The 20,614-nt window shown below is 38.6% G+C and overlaps 1 protein-coding gene across 4 annotated transcripts in view; it reads left to right on the plus strand.

Moving 5' to 3' along the window:
* NAALADL2 (N-acetylated alpha-linked acidic dipeptidase like 2) overlaps positions 1-20,614 on the plus strand; it is a 1,446,698-nt gene that overhangs the window by 1,245,707 nt on the left and 180,377 nt on the right. For all 4 annotated transcript variants that reach the window (XM_020980535.2, XM_078147179.1, XM_020980532.2 and 1 more), the window contains one exon: positions 14,944-15,039. In XM_020980535.2, the coding sequence (XP_020836194.1) occupies positions 14,944-15,039 (96 nt within the window). The remainder of the gene's footprint in view (positions 1-14,943; positions 15,040-20,614) is intronic.

A 20,614-nucleotide genomic window follows, 5' to 3' on the forward strand; every position in this document is an offset into this window, starting at 1 on the left:
AGAGACGATGTAGGACTGAAACTCAGGGAAGAGAATGTGGCTAATTATATAGGTCTAGGAGCCATATGCATAGGGATGGTTGTTAAACTCATGGGAGCCAATGAGGTTATCAGCAGTGTAGAGGAGGAAGAAGGACAAGGGCAAAACTTTGTGGAACACCCATAGTGAAGGTACATGATATAAATGATGAGCCACCAAAAGAGACTGAGAAATAGAGAGAGGAGAGAATGTGCAGTCAATCATGATTCTACCTTTATATATCTCTCACCTCCATCCTCTTCTCTCCATTCACACAACCACCACACTAGGTTCTTATTCCCTCTTACCTGAAATATTGTGGAAGCCTCCTAATTCACCTCCTTGCCTCCATTTTATTCCCTCTGCAGTTCAACTTTCAAACAGACGGAAAATAGATACTGCTAAAATACCAGTCTATCTGTGTCATTCCTCTGCTCAAAAAATTTCCATACATTTCTACTGACTGTAGAATAAAATAACAAGCTATTTTATTTGGCAAATAAAGCCCTTCAAACTCTGCCTGTCCAGACTTATTGTACATTACTCTACTTCATGAGCTCCATCTCCCAGCTAACTGATGTTCTACATACACAAAGTTCCATCTCCTATTAAACCCACCCATTGAAACTTTTCTTTTTTTAAGAAAGAATAAGGATTAGAACCCCCAAGTATTTAAACAAAACCACCTGAAACAGCAGCTCAGGCTCTTGAGCCCATTCCATGTCTATGGTCCCCATCTTTGTACAGGAAATAAGAAAGCTTTTTTCCTCATCAGTTTTCCAGGCTGTGTTCATTGTAATTCATCATACTTCAACTTCTTTTGTGTGTGTGTTGTCATTTACATTACTGTAGGCATTGGCAGATTGCTTTCTCTCCTCCTTTCTTTGTGAATCAGGAAGTGAGCATTTATCTGCAGACAATATATAATCTATCACAATAACCCTCCAGCCCTGATATTTACTAGCTGTGTGACTGTGGGTGAGTCAGTGATTTAATCTCCCTCTGGATGTTTCCTAAACTGTACAATGGGGATAATACCTGCCATTACTTCCCTCAGAGGGTTGTACAGAAGATGTGTTGTAAACCTTCAAGTTCCATGGAAATGTGGGTTAATACTGTGATTATTAAAGAAGAGTGCTGTAATAACTAAAGATTTCTTACTGTACTGGGTTAGGGATTGGTGACATTTCTTTTTTGTACCTGGAACATCAAAAGCCCGTTATTGCAGATTACCATGGCTCACAGAAAGAGATTTACTTCGGTGTTTACTCTAACTGGATTTTATTTGCAGCCCTGGATGGTGATAGAGGACATTATTGTCAGAGGAGAGAAGAAATGTCTTTTTTATCCTCCACTCCCCCCCACCAGCTTTCTTTTGATTGTCTCCTTAGCCCTTCTTAGAATACTTCTTGTCTCCTTTGAGAAGCTCATTCTGTAAGACTAGCATCTATGCCAGGGAGAATTATGTTTTCTTAGTACTCATTTCTTTGACTCTACGTAAGCATTATTCAATACAGCCTATGCCCCAGGCGTGTGCTAAAACTAAGATACAAAGTCAAAGGAAAAATAGCCTGCCCTCAAGGAACTTACAGTCTAATGAAGAGAGACAACCTATGCTAAATAAATACAAGATAGCTTGGGGAGTTCAGTGGTAGCTAAGGGTGAGATCAGGAAAGGTTTCATGTAGAAAGGTGTACCTGATCTGAATCTTGAATCAAAAGTCCATTTGAGGAGGCAGTATGTGCCAGATATGGGCCGTGGTCAGTACATTGGAGGTAAGTGATGGAACAGCTTGTGTGAAAAAGAACAAGAAATTCAATTTGGCTAGGAGTAGGGATGGTGTTAGTCTTTGTGGTGAAAACCCTAGCACTCAGCACAATGCTTGATACATAAGTGTTTGAGAAATGCTTATCAATTGATTGATTGTAGAAGGGATAGATTGAATCTGAATATAATGATAACTGACATTTATATAGCACTTGACATATAGACTCTTATTTGAGCCTCACCATCACCCTGGAGCCAGGGACTATGAATATTATATCCTCAGTTTTAGACATGAGGAAATGTTAAGAGATTTGGAGAGGTTCACTGTCTTACACAAAGACACACAGCTACTTTGTATCAGATGTGAGGTTTGAATTCAAGTTTCTCCCAACTCCAAGCTTACTTATAGTAATTCAAGACAATTGGAATTCAGAGATATACGTCAAAGAGTTAATAAAAGCAGAAATACTATTGAACAGAAGAGACTGCAGGTATGATGACCTTAGGACACATATATACATACGTGTGTGTTTGTGTGTGTGTGTATACACACACATACATATATGTATATCTATGCATATATATGCATAGATATACTATATATGAGCATGTTACATATATCATGTGATTATATTATATTGCATATTACACCTTACCTATATATTACATATGTTTATGTGTGTATTTGTAACATTCTGTGTCATCTGTGTGTGTGTGTGTCTGTGTGTGTGTGTGTGTGTATATGTGTATATAATGTTCTCTGTCATTTTGGTTTTATTGCTGCTCTGTATAAGAACCCAGGATTAAGTGCAACTCAATTGTATTAGACCTAATATGTGGTTGAAACTAGAGGAAGGGTCAGTATCTTGCTAGAATAGTTAGATCAGTCAACTAAGCATTGAGGAGCCTGAGCCTACTAGTTTGAGTTATGGAAGTTTAAGCATTTGGAGATAAGGTTTATTTGATCATTTCAACCAAAAGGAGAAAATGATGTCATCTTTAGTTCAAAAGTCTTGAAGTAGAATTCCTCAGGAATCTGTATGGGTGTGTCAGGGACTGGAAGCAAAGAGTTGATCAAGAATGCACCTCTGAAGCCTATAGACAAAAGAGCTAGGATATATCAGTGGCTATAGTTGCTTTGAAGTTAGAAGGCCTCAGCTGCCTTGTAAACTAGAGCTTGTCAGACCTTCTTATTCAGCTGCAACCTTTCTGGTCAGCTCCTTTGGATTCAAAAGGTGCTTTGTGTGGTCTTTTCTGATCAGATTTACATTAAATAATATTCTCTGACATCAGCAGCTTTTTCCAAATAGTGAGGCTATCTAGAATCCAGAGACCACCCAAGAGCAGAGACATAGGAAGCAGAGCCCCATGCTCTTTGTTACTGCAGTAATCATTTAAGTATTGGGGCATGGTAACAGGGGTCCTTATACCCACAGGTACAACTTGACCTTCATTACTGTAAGGGCAGAAGCTAATTCTGCCTTAGAAGTTCTACACAGGCCTGTGGCCGGTTAGTTTTGAGAACTGCCTACAAAAGGTCCAGTAGTATATTTAAGGGCCATTGACTTTATTGGGATTGTTTAGTGACAAGACAGCATGATGTGATTCTGAAGTTAAAATCTAGATGTAAAGCACTTATCAAGACAATGAAAAATTTAAAAAGGTAAAACAAGTTTTATTTGGCCTAACCATCCATATAAGAAGAACTGTTTGGAAGAAAAATGACTATTGGTTGGAAGGACTATTACAGGAAGTCATAGGGATAACCTGTAGAGTTTGCCTATTAATATGTGTATCATGAGCCAACAGTGAAAATGGACAAAAAGCTGGGCCCCAGAAGTAAAAAGAGGGAAAAGAATGAACTAGATTACCTTCAGGAAATTTCTTAACCTTCTGTAATTACCCCAAATTTCTCCCTCAAACCCAAGGTCTCTTTTTTTTTAAGTTTGCATATTATATTGTTGGTGGTATATGCCCATGGATAAGGCACTGAAGACTTGAAATAAAAATCTTGACAAATAAGTAATATATTTAAAAGTAGAAAGTGCATCAGAAACAGTTCTAATCTTCAGTTTTAATAATAGAAAGTATTTTTTTTCTTTTGCAATTTGAACCCTTCTTCAGCTGATTCATAAATCAATTGATTACCACCTGGAGACTTAAGGAATGAAAGGAAGTTGAGTCCCAATTAAAAAGAAAAAGGAGGCAATTTGCTTTAAGATCGAAAGTTTAGTGCTCAATCGAAGTTTAATCAGAAGTGAACCTTTGTCTGAAAAATAAAACATCAATGTCTTTATCATTTCATAGTCATTGCAGGGTTCCAAAGGACAATTAAGATAACTGGTGGGAGTGAAAGTAAAGGAAGGATGTAATTGGAATCCAAATAAAGATATGTTTGGCCCCTATATGCATTTGTTCAAATCAATACATGAAGAAACATTTTTGTTCTCCAGTTACTTGGAGAGTTCTTTGAAGTCAAACTTAGTACTATCTATAGAAATAACTCTGCAGAACAAAACAGAGTAAAAATAAAACCAGTTTAAGTGTGGTATAGTAGAAAGTGTACCAGATATGGAGTCAAAAGATCTGGGTTTGAATTCTGCCTCTGCCATTTACTAGTTGTATAACCTTAATCTTAAGCTCTCTGGGGCCTTGGTTACCTCATCTGTAAAATTACCTATAAAACTCAATGATCTCTGAAGTCCCCTCCTGCTCTAAATCTATGATTTAAATTCTAAGATCATGAGGTGGGCAAGGGGGTCCACCATAATGATTCTTTGCTTTAATATGCTTTTATTCATTTGATTACATTTTGCTTGGTGAAATGCTATATGGATTTGACTTGGTAAATCACTATGAAAAAGAATGAATAAAAAAATGGTCTGGATTCAAACAGTGTCTGAAGGAAAATGATGTCTGGTATTTAGTATTTTCCAGGAATCCTTCTTCATGCCTCTCAGTAAATCAACAATCATTTATTAAGCCCTTACTATATGCCAAGGTAACTAGGTGGCTCAGTGGATAAAGAGCCAGGTCTGGAGTCAGAAGACCTGAGTTCATATCTGACCTCAGATACTTACTAGCTCTGTGACCCTTGGCAAGTCACTTAACCTTGTTTTCCTCAGTTTCCTCATTAATAAAGAAGGAGAAGGAAATGGCAAACCACTCCAGTATCTTTGCCAAGAAAATCTCATGGATAGTTGGGGCATGACTGAACAACAACAGCTATATGCCAGGAGCTGTCCTAGGTGCTGGGGATGAATGAAGCAACATTCTATGGTATATAATTTAATTCAGTTTAACAAATCTTTATTAGGTGTCTGTCATGTACCAGGCACTCTGTTAGGCATTGGGCATACACAGGGAAAATTAAAATTGCTTCTGTGTTCAAGCTGTTGTTGTTATTGTTCACCCTTCATTTTTGAAGACAGCAGGGGGTGATGTCTTGACTTGCCTCGGAATTGGATTTAAATGAGATCGTCTTCAAGTAGTTTACATTCTTCTGGGAGATGATGGAAATAGTGGTCTAGAGGAATTGATTGATCTTATTGTCACTAGGGATGAGGAGGGAAAAAAAAACTTTTGATCATGGAACCCTGATCCTGTAAATGTGAAGTCATTTGTGTATTGTTACATATTTTTGTTTTTGTTTTTTGCACATGGGAAGAAGTTGCCAGGAGCAATTTGGAGAAGAAAGTTAAGTGATTACAGGTTCCAGTTTTGTGTTCTATGGCCTACTATACCACCTCTGTCATAGGTTGTGCCTTTGAGACAGGACCAAGATATCAATAAAATGAACCATAATTTTGCAGACTGGCTAATATTCTAGGATTTGTTTTCTCTGATGTTTTTAAAGGCAGCATGTGGCTACCAGGTGAAGGCTTTGAAGGGAATCTCCATTATACTCCTAGTTAAGAGGCCACTGAAGGCCTCGAACATCCCCACCAGGAGCTGAATGAGGCTTTTGTTCCTTTCTTGACCTGCTGTTTAGACTCTTCTGCCCTCATTCCTGGATCCCTCATTGCTTTCACAGTTGATTAAATGCAACCTTGAGAAAAGCATTGACTGCAGGTCAGTGCTGTGATGTTCTTCAGAAAGCTTTCCTGGGGGCAAAAACACTCTGAAATAGGAGAAATGCAGTTGCTAAATTTACTCAAAGCCTTCCCACGAGGACCCTATTTTACCAAAGGCTCCATCTTTTGGATGGCTGCTCATTTTGCAGAGAATTTCTTTTATGTTAATTTTTCCCAAAAGAATGGGAGAAACCAATTAATCATGCTTCATCCCACTGCTGATTTGTCCGAAGTCCCAAGTTACCTTGTTATGGTGTTGGGTAGTTCTGGGCCTATGGCAGGAGATAAGAATCACATCTTAGGGGTCAGAGACAAGGGACTAAAGAGAAAGTTAGGGGGACAGAAGGTTTTAAATCTTCATAAATGTGATTCCTGGCCTTGTGGTTTATTAACATACCAAACATCTAGGATTAAACATTTTTCTCAATGTTTTCCAAGGGAGAAGCCATAAGTCTACTCATGATCATTTAATTTGATTAAAATAGATCCTCTCTAGGGTTCTTTCCCATTATAGATCTGATGGTTAAGTACCTCTATGAGCCTGATCCTTTGCTAAGTACCTTGTCACAAATCCTTATAGGATCTAGAGCTAAAAGACTTTAAGTTTAAATCCTCACTTTATTTTTTTTTATTTCCTTTGTGACCTTGGGCAAGACAATTGAAGTCTCTCTGCCTCAGTTTCTTCATTAATAATAGTAATGACAACTACCATTTATATAGTGCTTTAAGGGTTGTAAAACACTTTACATGTTAATTCATTTGATCCTCTCTACACAGTGAAGTAGATACTATTATTATCCCTATTTTTAACCAAGACACATAGTACTTAAGTGACTTATAGGGTCACTCAGCTAGGGAGTATTTGAGACCAAATTTGAACTCAGGGCATCCTGATTGCCAAATCCCACTGTTGCCACCATAAATGTTGCTGTTTGAGAGGTTTAGACCCCTCAAAGACCGGAGTACAGGACAGGATTGTGTGGAATGAATTCACAGACTCAAGCATTCTTTAAGTCAAAGTGGCAAAGATTTATTGTTATGCTATATAGCGTGCAGAGTACCTTAAGGATTTCTACCATGGTGGGCAGAGCTCCTTAGGGAATTTACAACCTAACAGGAAGCTTATATAGGAAAAGTAGGATTATGTGGCAAGCATGCTAATTAGGTGATAACACAATTCTGTCATTCACTACTGGAACCCTGGGAGGAGCAAGGAGAGGATTCCTAAAGGGTATATTTTGGTCTGGTATGTCTGTAACAAGATAGTTTTGGGAGTTGATGTCTATAGCTTGGCCTCTGGATTGTATATGGTAACTGTGGGCATCAGTACTTGATACTTCTGTTGGTACAAGATAGTCCTGTTCATACAAGGGAAATTCTACAGAGGTCAGCTTGTTCTTGTAATAGGGAGAGATAGTTTGCCTCATTGGGCCCACCCATGAGATAGGGTCCTTGGGCTGGAGGGAAACTGTCAGGGATAATGCTTTGAGGCTAGAGAGAAATATGATGTTGGAAGTGAGATCCAAGTATAAGCACCCCATCACTGTGCTCTACTCACTGTTCCACCTAGCTGACTCTATATAAAGTGAGGGGATGGGACTGTATGACCTTAAAGGCCCCTTCAGCTCTTTATTTATTGATCCTCATTTTGCAGATGAGGAAACTGAGGTTGAAACAGGTAAAGTATTTTTTCCAAGGTTACATAGTTACTTCATGTCTAAAATGTGGATTGAATAAGTCCTTAGCTCCCAGGAATGTTGAAAAGACCAAATAAGGTCATTTTTATAAAGCACTTTGTAAACCTTAAACTTTACAAAGTGCTGTATAAATGCTAGCTATCATTATCATGAGCTCAATAATATTAATAATGATAATAATAAGGCAGAGGGAGGATTCAAATCCAGAACATTCAATTCTAAAGTCAATGTTGTTTCTAATGTGTCACTTTTTAATGTTTTCTATCAGGACCTATGGTTTATCAGGAACGTTTTGCTGCTTTATACCTTTTAGGAAGTATATCCTAGGTTTAGAGCTGGAAGAGTCCGTGTCTTGTCTACTTCTTTTAGAAATGAGGAAACTGAGACCCATGGTAAATAAATGACTTACCAAAAGTCACACAATTGTCAGAGTTGGAGTTTGAATCCAGGTCCTGATTCCAAATCTACTCTTCTTAAGTTTCCTATGTTAATAATGTGTTTTGTAAACTTTTCAAAATCTCTGGCATATTTTTTTCTTTATTCATTGTTGAATTAATGGAAGATGCTGGGCATGGGAAGAGGCTTCCTTAAATCTTAGGCAGGATCTTGGAGTGCCTTCAACTTCCCCCAAGCATCACAAAGGGCTGCTGGGCCACTAACATTCCAAAGGTTTAACCCAAGTCAGGAGTGTAGGCACAATGAGTTATTTTATGGAACAAAACTAGTTTATTTATGGAAACTTGGAAAATTCCAATGAAGTTTTTCAATCATCCCTTTTGGAGTTAACAAGTTGTTTGAATTAACACACTTAGTCATTACCAGTAGTAAGCTATAAGGCAGAATTCTATATCTGCATGAAAGATGGTATTTGCCCATAATGACACTCCCCTTCCCCAGACCCCACCTAGCCTTGCAATCACTGGAGACCCAAGAGAATTGAGGAGAAAGCAACAGGAATTATGGGCTGATGTGCCTCTAATTCAACAACTTATTCCATTCTCTATAACATCTATAAATGAAATTAGGGTTAATGATAAAAATAAAGCTGCCATCATAGGTGGCATTTGTGAAGGACTTTCCATATATAACCTCCTCTGATCCTCACAACCACACTGGGAGGTAAGAATGATTATAGTACCACCTGCAAATGAGGTTCAGACAGGTTTAATTGACTTGTGTGGAGTCATATAGAAAGTAAACAGCAGAAGTAGAGCTCATACTTGACTACAAGTCCAGCACTCTGTAACACCATAATTATTTCAAAGAGTTACCTTTTTTTAGAGCATGTTACAGTTTACAAAAGGCCTCTACATGCACTATCTCACTTGATACCCTCAATAAGCCTGTGAGTTAGGTACTTTTATTATTATTTCCATTTTACAGGTGAGGAAAACGAGACTCAGCAATGTTAAGTGACTTGTCCAAAGTCACACAGCTTGTAAACAGCAGAGCTGGAGTTTTCTGCAGATTTAGTGTCCTTTCCTTGCTGTCATGCTCCCTTTCAAGGAAGAATCTGTTTTGGGAGAAATTTGAGGGATTTAATGGATATCTAGGTGGTGGAGTGGACTTGGAGAGAGGAAGACCTGAGTTCAAGTTCAAGGAAGACCCTTGTCAAGTCATGAAATCTCTCTCTGCCTCAATTCCTCAGCTGGCTATTGAGGCTAATAAAAATACCTACCTTGCAGGTTTGTTGTGAGGATCAAGATTATTTAGGACATGTAAAATGCTCTGCAAGCCTTAAAAAGGGTTATAGAGATGCTAACTATGCTGTTGCTGCTGAATCAATCAACCAAGAGGCACATATTGAGCACCTACTGGAATCAGACCCTTTGTCAGGCAAAGACTACAGTGAAATAGTCCCTGCTGTCAAAGAATTTACATTCTATTAAGAAAGAATAGGGACAATGTAGTCTAATGAGAAGAATGCTAAACAGGGAATCAGAAGACCTCTGGCCCCTAACCAGTCAGGTGACTTCAGACAATTTCCATCCCTTCTCTGAGACTTGCTTTCCTTGAAAGTGAAAGACTCAAAGTAGATGTTTCCAAGGTCCCTGCCAGCTCTAGAATCAGGATGCTGAATCAAGATGAGCACTAGCACTGCCTTGAATCTGTTCAACATAGAGAATATCATGTATCTTTTCTGGGCTCTAAAAAATGAAATGCAGAAAAAAAAAGAGTATTGGGAAAATAACAGACTCAAAGCACTCCTTTTCTTTCCTTTACACAAAGACCTATTTTTCTACTAACACCTAGCCCTCCAGTTGGCCTCGCTCTGGTTGTAAGTGTGTGTGTGGGGGGGTTATTTCCAAGGTCATAGTCATCATTAACTTGCTGCATCCCACAAGAACTGTGCTGTTACTATCACCCCTAACTAGTCATTTGCATTCCAAATATGGAATTTGAGGATGGATGGGCATTCTCTTCTCCAGATGAAGTAAGGAGGGGTAAGAGTAAGTGAGCACAGAAGGCTTGAGCTCCAGTTTTTTTTTGTCTTAGCTGGGAGTTTCTGACTAAAGCTTTTAAAGCATTGAGGAGGAAGGGTTATGCTACACTTACTGTTGGAAGGAATTGTCTGTGATAGAGCAAAGCCAAACAGCCCTTCCAGTGGTAAACTTAATGGAATGGGTAAGAAGGTTTAAACTTCAGGATTGGCGCTAAACAGACTTTTATGAACAAAAAAAAATGACTTTCATTTTGAAAAATTAGTATGATGGTGAAACATCCATGGTTTATTTTGGGGTTTTTTTTCTTCCTTAAAAGGGGCCCCAAATTGCCTTTCCTCTACATCCCTCTCCCAATGATTTGTTTATCCCTGGTTATTGGCCTCATGGCCACAATCATGGACTGGGAATTAGCAGCCTTGCTCCTGCCAAAATGAGATGATGGGGTTTGGCGTATCACTTCTAGCTAAATAAACACAGATAAATGGAGACTATGAAATCATCTTGAAGTGTATTGTGGTTGTAGAAATGATTACTTTAATATTCTTACCTGAAGTTTTAGTACAAATGTATTCTCCATTTGTACTTTAGAGAAACTTTTTTTCTTTTGGCTGGGAGGGGTCAGGTCAAGGAATAGAGTGGGTGGGACAAAACTTGTAATTTCACTTATATAGGGAGTTTCCAGCTGGGAAACTGAATCCACCAGTGAAGGTCATCAAGTGCTCTGCTTTGTTAATTTTGTTGAGTCATTTCAGTCATGTCCAAATCTTTGTGACCCCATTTGGGGTTTTCTTGGCAAAGATACTGGAGTGGTTTGCCATTTTCTTCTCCAGTTCATTTTACAGAGGAGGAAGCTGAGGTGAATAAGGTTAACTGACTTGCCCAGGGTCACACAACTAGTGAGAGTCTGAATCCAGATTTGAACTCACCTCTTTTTGACTCTAGGCCTGGTACTGTATCCACTATGCCACCTAGCTGCCCTAACTGCTCTACTACTTATAATAGAGAATTGCCTAGATCACTGAGAAGTTAAGAGACTTGCCCTGGGTCACAGAGATCACATGTCAGGTCTTGCTGACTCTGAAGCCAGATCTCTAACCACTACACCATGATTTCTCTCTTGAAAACTGTAAGTTACTCTGTTAATGTTAGTGTTATTGTTATCATCACCACAACTACCACCACCACCGTAATCACCATCATCATTATCATCACAATTTCAGAATCAGGAGGCCTGTGTGGGCATTCCTGCTAGCCACCTGGGTTCAAATTGTGCCTCTGACACCTAGCGACTGTCATGACACTTAACTAGTCTCTCTGAGTCTTAGTTTCATCACCTGGAAAATGAAAGGTTGACTCACTGAACTCTGCAGAACTTGTTAGTGATAGATCTAAGATCCTATGGCCTTTGCCAAGGCATTTGATCTCTATGGACCTCGATTTATTTGTTTATGAAGAGCGCATTTACAAGATGATAATCTAACAGTCTAAGAGACTTTGTTCTGATTTCTAATTAAGGGAGAGAGACAACTTCAGGAAATTTGGTGCCTATCTATCCTTCAACTCCCATGACAGATTATGCAGAAACCCAGGCTCAGTGTGCATTTGTCCACTCAAGAAAACAGGTGCAAACCACTGAGATAGGTAAATACCATCATTAAAATGGGAAACAACTAGGGAGCAATCCTCGTGTGTTTACATTTCAGTAGATTCCAAAGAAAGGTGTTTATAAAAGGAGCATATGTGGAGATGGAAAGAAGAGCAGAGGACAGGAGGGCACAGAGCTCCTCCATGAAAACACCACCTGCATCTTTTCACAGAAGGTGATTGCTAAAGAGTCTCAGTCAAGGCAGAAAAGGCCTAGTGTATGGGCATGCTCCTCCTTCCAACATCCATCATACCCAGACTTCCACAGAAAATCAACAAAGTGAGATTCAGCTGTTAATTTCTGGCCCATGAGTAGAACATCTCTAGGATGCACAGAGCTGTTGTTGAGAGTGTAACTCAGTCAACTAGTCTACCTCTTCACTTGCCAGGTGTAAGGAAAAGAGCTAACAGGAAATCAGGAAACCTAAGGTTGAGTCTCAGGTGGACCAGCAGCCAGGTGTGTGACCTTGGAGATGAAAAATAACAATGTAATTCATATCTGTGAAGTACATTTTAGGTTTATAAGAGATTTTCTTTGTGACCTTAAGGAAAATATAAGCTTTCTGAGCCTTGGTTTCCTCACCTGCTTTTGAGGATATTGAATTATAGAATGGATATGATCATGGAAAAGAATGGAATCAACCATCATATTTTAAAAAATAATTGATGCCTATTGATTTTTTCATAAAGTAAAATTTTATTGTTACCTATTGTTTTTATGTCATTTACTTCCCTCAGGGTATCCTTACTCCATCCCTCCAAGGGATCTATTCCTTATGACAAAAAATAAGAGTTCCATAAAAGTAACTGATAAATCAAAAAAACCTGCCAGTATAAGGAATATTCCATTCACATGGGCTCCCTCCCCCTTGGAGAAGTAAGGAGGTGCCTTCTTATATCTCCTCTTTGAGGTGAAGCTTAGTCTTTTGCAGATTCGATTACATTCCATTATAATTATTTTCTTATCCTTTTTCTCTATTTACATTGTTGATTTAATAACAATGCACATTGATAGAGTTATTTATTTTTAAAATGCTGTTGATTGATTGATGGGTTAAGATTACACCCCTAGTCAGTATTGGAGGTGGACTTGGACCAAGGTCTTTCCTGGCATAGACCAGGACTAGAGTACTAAGCTGCCTCATCAATGCTATGCTCTCATACGACACCAATAACAGAATGATCAAAGTTAATAGCACCAAAATGACTTAGATAAGCGAGTAAATGAAAGTCAGCAATGTCAAGCTTTGCAAAGAAGCAAATGTGATACTACAAACAGCATATTCCCAGAAGGATGATGGCCGAAGGTGAGGAAATAACTCTTCCATTGTATTCAGCAAGTCCTTCAGGATTGGGACTGGTTTTGATTTCTGCATTTTGAAAATTTAAGTAAATTTAAAGGGAATTCAAGCAAACTGTAGGGGAAGATATATAGATGTAGACACAGATATAGATACATATACATATGTGTGGATATCTCGATATAGGTATCTACACATAGATACATAGATATAGATAGTTATAGATGCATACACATATATAAACATATATACATAGCATTGACTTTGTTACTAGAAGGTAAAGACTAGAAGGTAATCTTAGGATTGGTACAGGGAGCCTCTGAGTGATTTGATAGAACCAATAGTTTTAGAAAGATACCTGGAATACTGAGAGGATTAGTGGTTTTCTAGAGTCACTCAGACAGTATGTGTCAGATGTGGGATTTGAACCTAAGTCTTCCTGGCTTTGAGGCCTGTTTTCCATCCACTGGGATATACTACATCACGTCCTAGATCTGTCATTTTGCTGTGGGAACTCAGGTTAGGCTGTCTGAGCCTCAGTTTCCTTGTCAGACCTCTTCAAAGGTCCTTTTTAAAACATGAAGGTCCATGATCCTATTGTTGATGGTTAAGAAGAATGATGACAATTATTTTAATTTATTTAATCCAATTTAATAAACAATGATTAGGCTCAATTGAGCAGGCATTGTGTTTGGCGCTAGACACGTAGAGAAAAATAAATAAATGAAGACATTCTACTGGCTTCTGGTCCTTGAGCTAACAAACCATTTTCACATAGATTTATCCTCCAGCCTTCTAGTGGTAAGAAATAGTGCTATAGTGTCCAATGTATGGATGAGGAGGCCACTCACAAAAGTTCAAACAGCTGGCTGGGAGTAGAGTAAGGATTATATGCTATGTTCATTTAGTTTAATTTTTTTTTCTGAGAACAAATTTTTAAAAGCATTTAATTCAGTTAATTGTTGCATTAAAATGGGTGCTACTACTTAAAAAAATTAGGCTTATCTATTTACTAAAGCAGACTGGTGAGTCTTGGCTCTTTCTGGAAATAGCTGTGTGTGACCTTGGACATATTAATTAATTTCTCTACCCATATTGTCATCTATAAAGTAAGGGGATTAGATAAGATCTCTATTTTTTTCTAACTAATGATATGTGATCTCTACTGAGAAAAATGGTTCCTTAAAAAACAGTCGTTGTTGATTACTGTTCAGTAATAATAATTCCCTGGGTTGCTGAGAGTTGCAATCTACAGCTTTTGAGTTGTCTTCTTTTTTTTTTAATATTTTTTTTTCTTCAGTCCATAGGGATACTTTGATTCTTGGTCCATCTCATTAAGCATAAGATAATTTATTTGTTCTCTCACTAATCCATTTTTTTTCCAACTTAATATTCATGGATGGTCTGCTGTGGTGTGGTTCCTTTGGGCAGCAACGTATCAATTCATTTGCTGACCCAGGATAAAAATAAAATCCGCCAGAGTTTCTTTTTACTTCTTGTATCAAGTTTACTTTGACAATATCCAGAATTTAATTTAATTTTTTCCTCCACCTGGGTGTATTGTAGCCAGCCACCATTTTTATACCTGACCTATCATACCATTCTTGGTTTAAAACCTAATACATTATAGATTTAGGAGACACATGAGAGCTTGGTTATTGCCTTTGTACCAAAGGCAGCAGACACTGCATCCACATCTTTGCTTGGAAAAAGGGAAACTGTCAGGGATGATTGCCTCTGGCCAAGAAAAAGGTATGTCACACCTACTACTTAGTCAACAAGTTCCTGTAATAGTGTCAAAAATTCTACAAAAGGGATCTTTCTTTCTTTTGAAGATAATTTTTAATGGGTTAATTAGATCAGTAAAATGAAGTTCTAAAATCAGCAGAAAAGTCTTAAAATACATGAGTTCTTTTGAAACTTTAAAGGAAATCCAATATATACTTAAAGAACAAAATCAATGAAGAATCTTAAAGGCTTCTCGTCTGATTTGTCACAGGGTCCAAGCTTTCTCTCCGAGGCCCTTTTTCCTGTTCGGGCTGCAGAAATTGAAGAATTGGATCCTTTCTTCAACCTCCATGAAACTATTGCAAAGGTAAGGGTGAGGAAAGATGGTTAACTGATTATCCAGGCCGTTTCTAACTTTCATTTTGTTTTGTGCTAGTGCTAGTGCTGAGGAGTAGGAAAGTGTCTTTTTATGTTGTTTTTCTCACCCTTCTGGATGATTAAAATATCCCTTGAAAGATAAACTTATTTCTGCAAGGAGAATCACATGCAATCCTAACTATAACCTGATATTCCATCTACTTCAAATTCTTCTAATTTCTGTAGATGGAGAAACTGAGGTAGAGGTGGGGAAAATGACTTGTCCAAGATTATACAGCTAGTCTATACTAATGACGTTCCTTCTTTGTATATCTCCATTACATTGAATTATTGTACATTGCCTTTTTAACCTGTAGACAGGTTTGAATAATTGGCAGAATTTTAAATAAGCCTTCCCTCTTGTTGTTGGGGCTATTTCATACACTGCTACAATGTTCATAAAATATACATTTTTGTTAATGTTTTTTCTTTATATCAATCATTTTCCACCTCCCTCCAGAATGAACTCCCTCTTGTGATGAGAAAACAAAACAAAACAATCCTCCTATGGTTTTGTCCATCCCTTCTATCTTTTGAGCCTTTCCTTGGTAGGAGGCGGCCCTCTAAGTAAACTATTTAAACCCAAATTGCAGGCTGTGAACTTTGTTCACCTTGTCTTGCACCTGAGTGTTTATTGGATTGTTTCTTCTCTTGCTGAATTTTCTTCTTGTAGTAGGAGTGTTGTTTTGTTTTTGTTTTGTTTTAAAAGGTTCAAATTTATCCTGGCATTTGTCTTTTTGATGTAATGCATAGAACCCAAAGAAAGTAACAAATGAGGCTCGGTGTGGATGCCAAAAAGGTATAATTCATCACTGCACCAGTGACAATGGGCAGGTGTAGTACAAAGCTGCTGAAGGACAACACCAGCTGCATCTATTTGGAAAGGGTTCTTTTCATCCTGTCCACACAGCTTTTTTTGCAAAAGACCTGTTGTTCCTTCTTGGCAGCAAAACACCCAACCTAGGTCATTTCTTGGAGATAAATAAACAAAATACTAGTTGAAATACTAGTACCAGACCCTACCACCCATGATTAAAACAGGTAGAATTGTGGATAGCGAATTTAGGAAGAAAAGGGATAGAGACTTCGAAAAGGATCTGTCAGAGTAACTCACTGGCTTAGCCTGGAGAACACTTGGGCATGGGGAGGGGAGGGGCAAGAGACCTGTCCTCCGGTATTTGACAGGCTGTCAGGTCCATGAGGGATTAGATTTATTCTGCTTGGCCCTGAATAGCAGAACCAGGAACAGTCAGTGGAAGCTGCTGAGAGGTAGATTTTGGCTCAGTAGAAGGAAAACTTTCTACTAAATAGAGCTGGTAAAATGTGCATTGAGCTGCCTTGAGAGAGGCTTCTCCCTTCCTTGGGGGTGGGGGTGGTCTTTAAACCAAAGCTGGATATTCCCTTTTTCACATTCTGTGGCCTACCTATCTTTCCAGCTAGATCTTACATTCATCATCTTAATTAATTAAGATAATTGAGAACCATTTATAGTCTGGGGTTAGAAGAAGGCCATGATCAGAGCTATGCTCTTAGAAAATTAATCTGACAGCAAATAAACACTGAATTTGTAGTATTTCTCCTCTAGAACTCAAAATATTTCCACACACACACACACATAATCATTGCATATTAACATGTAGGATGAGGCAAAAGCTGATTTTACAAAGATGGTCATGGAAACCAGTGAAGGGCCTCATTCTATTCAAGATTTCCCTCCATGACCTCACTTTATTTCCATTTAATTTTTTCTCTTTTTAGAGAAAAGTAAGCTTCGTAATGTTCTTTTGAAGGGAGTATCAAAAGGTATTTTCATCATTGCAGTTGTCAATAGGATCATCATTATTATCCCTGTTTTACATCCTGAAGAAGAAACAGAACAACAGAAAGAACAAGGAAAATCATTGTCAGCATCCTAGTCTCAGGCCTCTTACTGTAGCCAGTATTCTTTAATCACTCCCTCAGTCAATCAGTCAAACAATACACATTTATTAAGAACCGGAAATGTACCAGGCACAACACTAATCACTGAGGCTACAAAGAAAGGCAAAAGATGGTCCCTGGCCTCAGGGAGCCCAATAAGCAAGCAGATATATACAAACTCTATGTAAGATTAAGTAGGAAATAATTAGCAGAGGGAAGGTGTTAGAATTTAGGGGAAATACAGAAGGCTTTTTGTAGAAAGTAGGATTTTAGTTGAGACTTGAAGGAAGCCAGGTTATCAAGTGGGCAGAAATGAAGAGGGAAAGAGTTACAGGCTGGGTATAACCAGAGAAAATGTCTGGAGCCGAGAGATGTAGTGTCTTGTTTGTGGAGCTCAAGGACTCCAGTATCACTAGTTTTAGGAGTACTTGGGGGATATATAAATTGTAAAAAGAATGGAAGGGAGAGGGTGTGGGCTTATGAAAGGCTTTCAGTGCCAAACAAAGGATTTTGTATTTGATCCTAATGGCAATAGGAAGCCGCTGGAGTTTGTTGAGGGAGGGGAGGAGGGGTGACCTGCCTGGACCAGCACTTTAGGAAATCACTTTGGTAGCGGGATGTAGGGTGGATTGGAGTGAGGAGAGGTTTATGGTGTGCAGACCCACTAGCAAGAGGTCGTAATAGTCCAAGCATGAGATAATGAGGTCCTGTACTAGGGTGGTGGCAGAATCAAAGAGAAGGAGGGTGGTATGTGAAATATGCTGCAAAGATGAAATCAACAGGCCTTGGCAACAGAGTGGATGTGGAGGTAGGGGGTGATAAATAGTGAAGAGCTAAGCATGACACCTAGGTTGTGAGGCTGGAATACTGGAAGATATTGCCCTCCATGGTAATAAAGAAATTTGGAGAGGCGGAGCTTTTGGTGGGGGGGAGATAATGAGTTTAGTTTTGGATATGTTGCGTTTAAGATGTCTACTAGACCTCCAGTTCAAGATATCCAACAGGCAATTGGACATATGAAACTTGAAGATCAGCAGAGAGATTAAGACTGGATAAATAGGTTTGAGAATCACCAGTCTAGAGACAGTAATTAAATCTATGGAAGCTGATAAGATCACCAAGTGAAGTAGTGTGGGGAAAAAGAGACTAGGGCCCAGTACAGAGCCCTGTGGGACGCTCACTGATAGTGGGCAAGACCTGGGTGATGATCTAACAAAGGAGACAGAGGCGGAGTGCTCAGATGGGTAGGAGAAGAACCAGGAGAGAGTGACATCCCTAAAACCTAGAGAGAAGAGTGTATCAAGAATAAGAGGGTGATCAGCAGTGCCAAAGGCAGCAGAGAGTTCAAGAAGAATGAGGACTAAGGAAAGGCCATTGGATTTGGCAATTGGGGATCATTGGTAACTCCCCTTCCTTTGTTTCTCCGTGTTTTAATTCATCTAGAGTTCAGAATATTGTGAATTTGTGGCTTTATATTGCACAAGGAGAGTCTTTAGTAATGAAAAGCATTTAAACCTTTAAAATATTATAACATTTCCATTAACCGTAGATGTTGCACTGAATGTAAAGGAATTCCTGCTGTATAAAGTACAATCACTTAAATTTCCCCTAGAGTAGACTTGGGAATGGAGTAGAGAGGATGCTATCCATCTTTAAGTCTTATAAATGGAAGACTTATCACATAGAAGAAGGACTGAGCTTGTTCAGTTTGGCCCAGAGGGAAAAAACCAGAATCAATGGGTGGGAACTGTAGAAATAAGCTTAGGATTGATGTAAAGAACTCTCTAACACCCAGAACCCTTCCAAAGTAGAATGGGGTTGGCTCAGAAGGTACTCATCCCAGCCCCTGCCCCTCACCTCCTAACTGGATTTCTTTAAGGAACCTCCAGATGACCATTCATTGGGGATGTTGTTGGGCAGAATTCTCATGCAGGTATGGGTTGAACTCAGAGGTCCCTTCCTAATCTGATGTTCTGTAACCTTCATCTCTGCCACTCAACATTTTGTGTTGATTATCTATAATCATGTAGAAGGCTGAATTCCATTTAAAACATTCCATTTACAAATGATCCAAGAAAGTAACATCTTCAACCAGATTTTTACCTTTACAAAGTTTACTATTAAAATGTAGTTTGTTCTATCATTGAAAAGATCAGAGTTCAGTGATTAGAAGTATTTTAAATTTGCATTTATATTTATAAAAGTAACATGGGGACCGCAGACTGAAATACAGAGTGTTGTGATCTCTGCTGAGACGCCGCTCAGTCCTCTAGCTTTGAACAACAGAGCTCTGGATCTGCTGCAAGGGACCCAATAGCGATCTTTTCTTCGGCTTTCTGGGTTTCAGAGGCCGAGTGTATTCATGAGGCTGATATGATTTCTGGCGGACTTCTTTACGACATTCAGCTGAGATACAACTGACAATGTGAATGAGTAGATTTGATTTTGCTCAAAGTGTGTCTCGTGGCTTTGCAGCTGAGATCATGGAGAATTTTTTCACACATTTCTAGTAAAACAAATTAAATCAAATTGCTTAAAGCAGAGGCTGTGATTTCATATATATATATATATATATATATATACATATATATATATATATATATACATATACATATATATGCATGTGTACATACACATACATCCTAGCACAATATCTAACATATAATAGATGTTTAATACATGCTTGTTGAATGAAAACAGTGAATTGATGAATTTTGCAGTCTCTCTGGCAACCATCCCTTTCTTACCATTCTCCTGGTCCCTTTCCTAGTTTCAGTCCTTATGAATCCTCTTCTCTACTAGCTTATTAACTTCCTGACTATACTGTGTTTCCAGGTTCTGTCTCATGCTATAATGTCACTGCCAATATATGTGTGTATGTATAAATATGTTATTTGTCTTTGAGTCATTCAGTCATGTCAGACTCTTCCTGACTCTGTGGACCATGGTACACACACACACAGTACTGCCTATGGGATTTTCTTGGCAAAGATAGAGGAGTAATTTGTCATTTCCTTCTCCAGTGGATTAAGGCAAACAGAGGTTAAGTGACTTGCCCAGGGTCACACAACTAGTAAGTGCCTGAGGCCAGATTTGAACTCAGGTCTTCCTGACTCCAGACCCAGCACTCTATCCACTAAGCCACCTAACTGCCTCCAATAAATGTATGTCTATTCATATATGTATATATGCAGAGCCACATATGACCATTAACATAGATCTAAATAGATATGAATATTTGTTTGTATCTTTATCTAATACATATACAAGCAAAATCACTTACCCTCCAGAGGCTCTTTGGGCCTGCACTGGCAGAGAGAATTTCCTTACTTGGGAGTTCTCTATACCAGTGAAATTACAATCCATATGTATGTGTAATCACACGTGTATATGTGTGCATACACATATATGCAAATACATTGGTGCAGGTTTCTAGCTTTAGTTTCTATTTTTAAGTCACTCTAAGATCTTTGTTCCCTTGCTATGCCACATTATCGTTACTGAATGTAGGACATCTGCATTCGAAGCTGCCCTGTACGTTTTCATGACGTGCTACACTAGCAAAAACCAGTAAATACTCATTATGAACACTCGACTTGTTGTGT

The sequence above is a fragment of the Phascolarctos cinereus genome, unplaced genomic scaffold (assembly GCF_003287225.1).
Source record: "Phascolarctos cinereus isolate Bilbo 61053 unplaced genomic scaffold, phaCin_HiC Scaffold_7;HRSCAF=346, whole genome shotgun sequence".
Lineage (NCBI taxonomy): Eukaryota > Metazoa > Chordata > Mammalia > Diprotodontia > Phascolarctidae > Phascolarctos > Phascolarctos cinereus.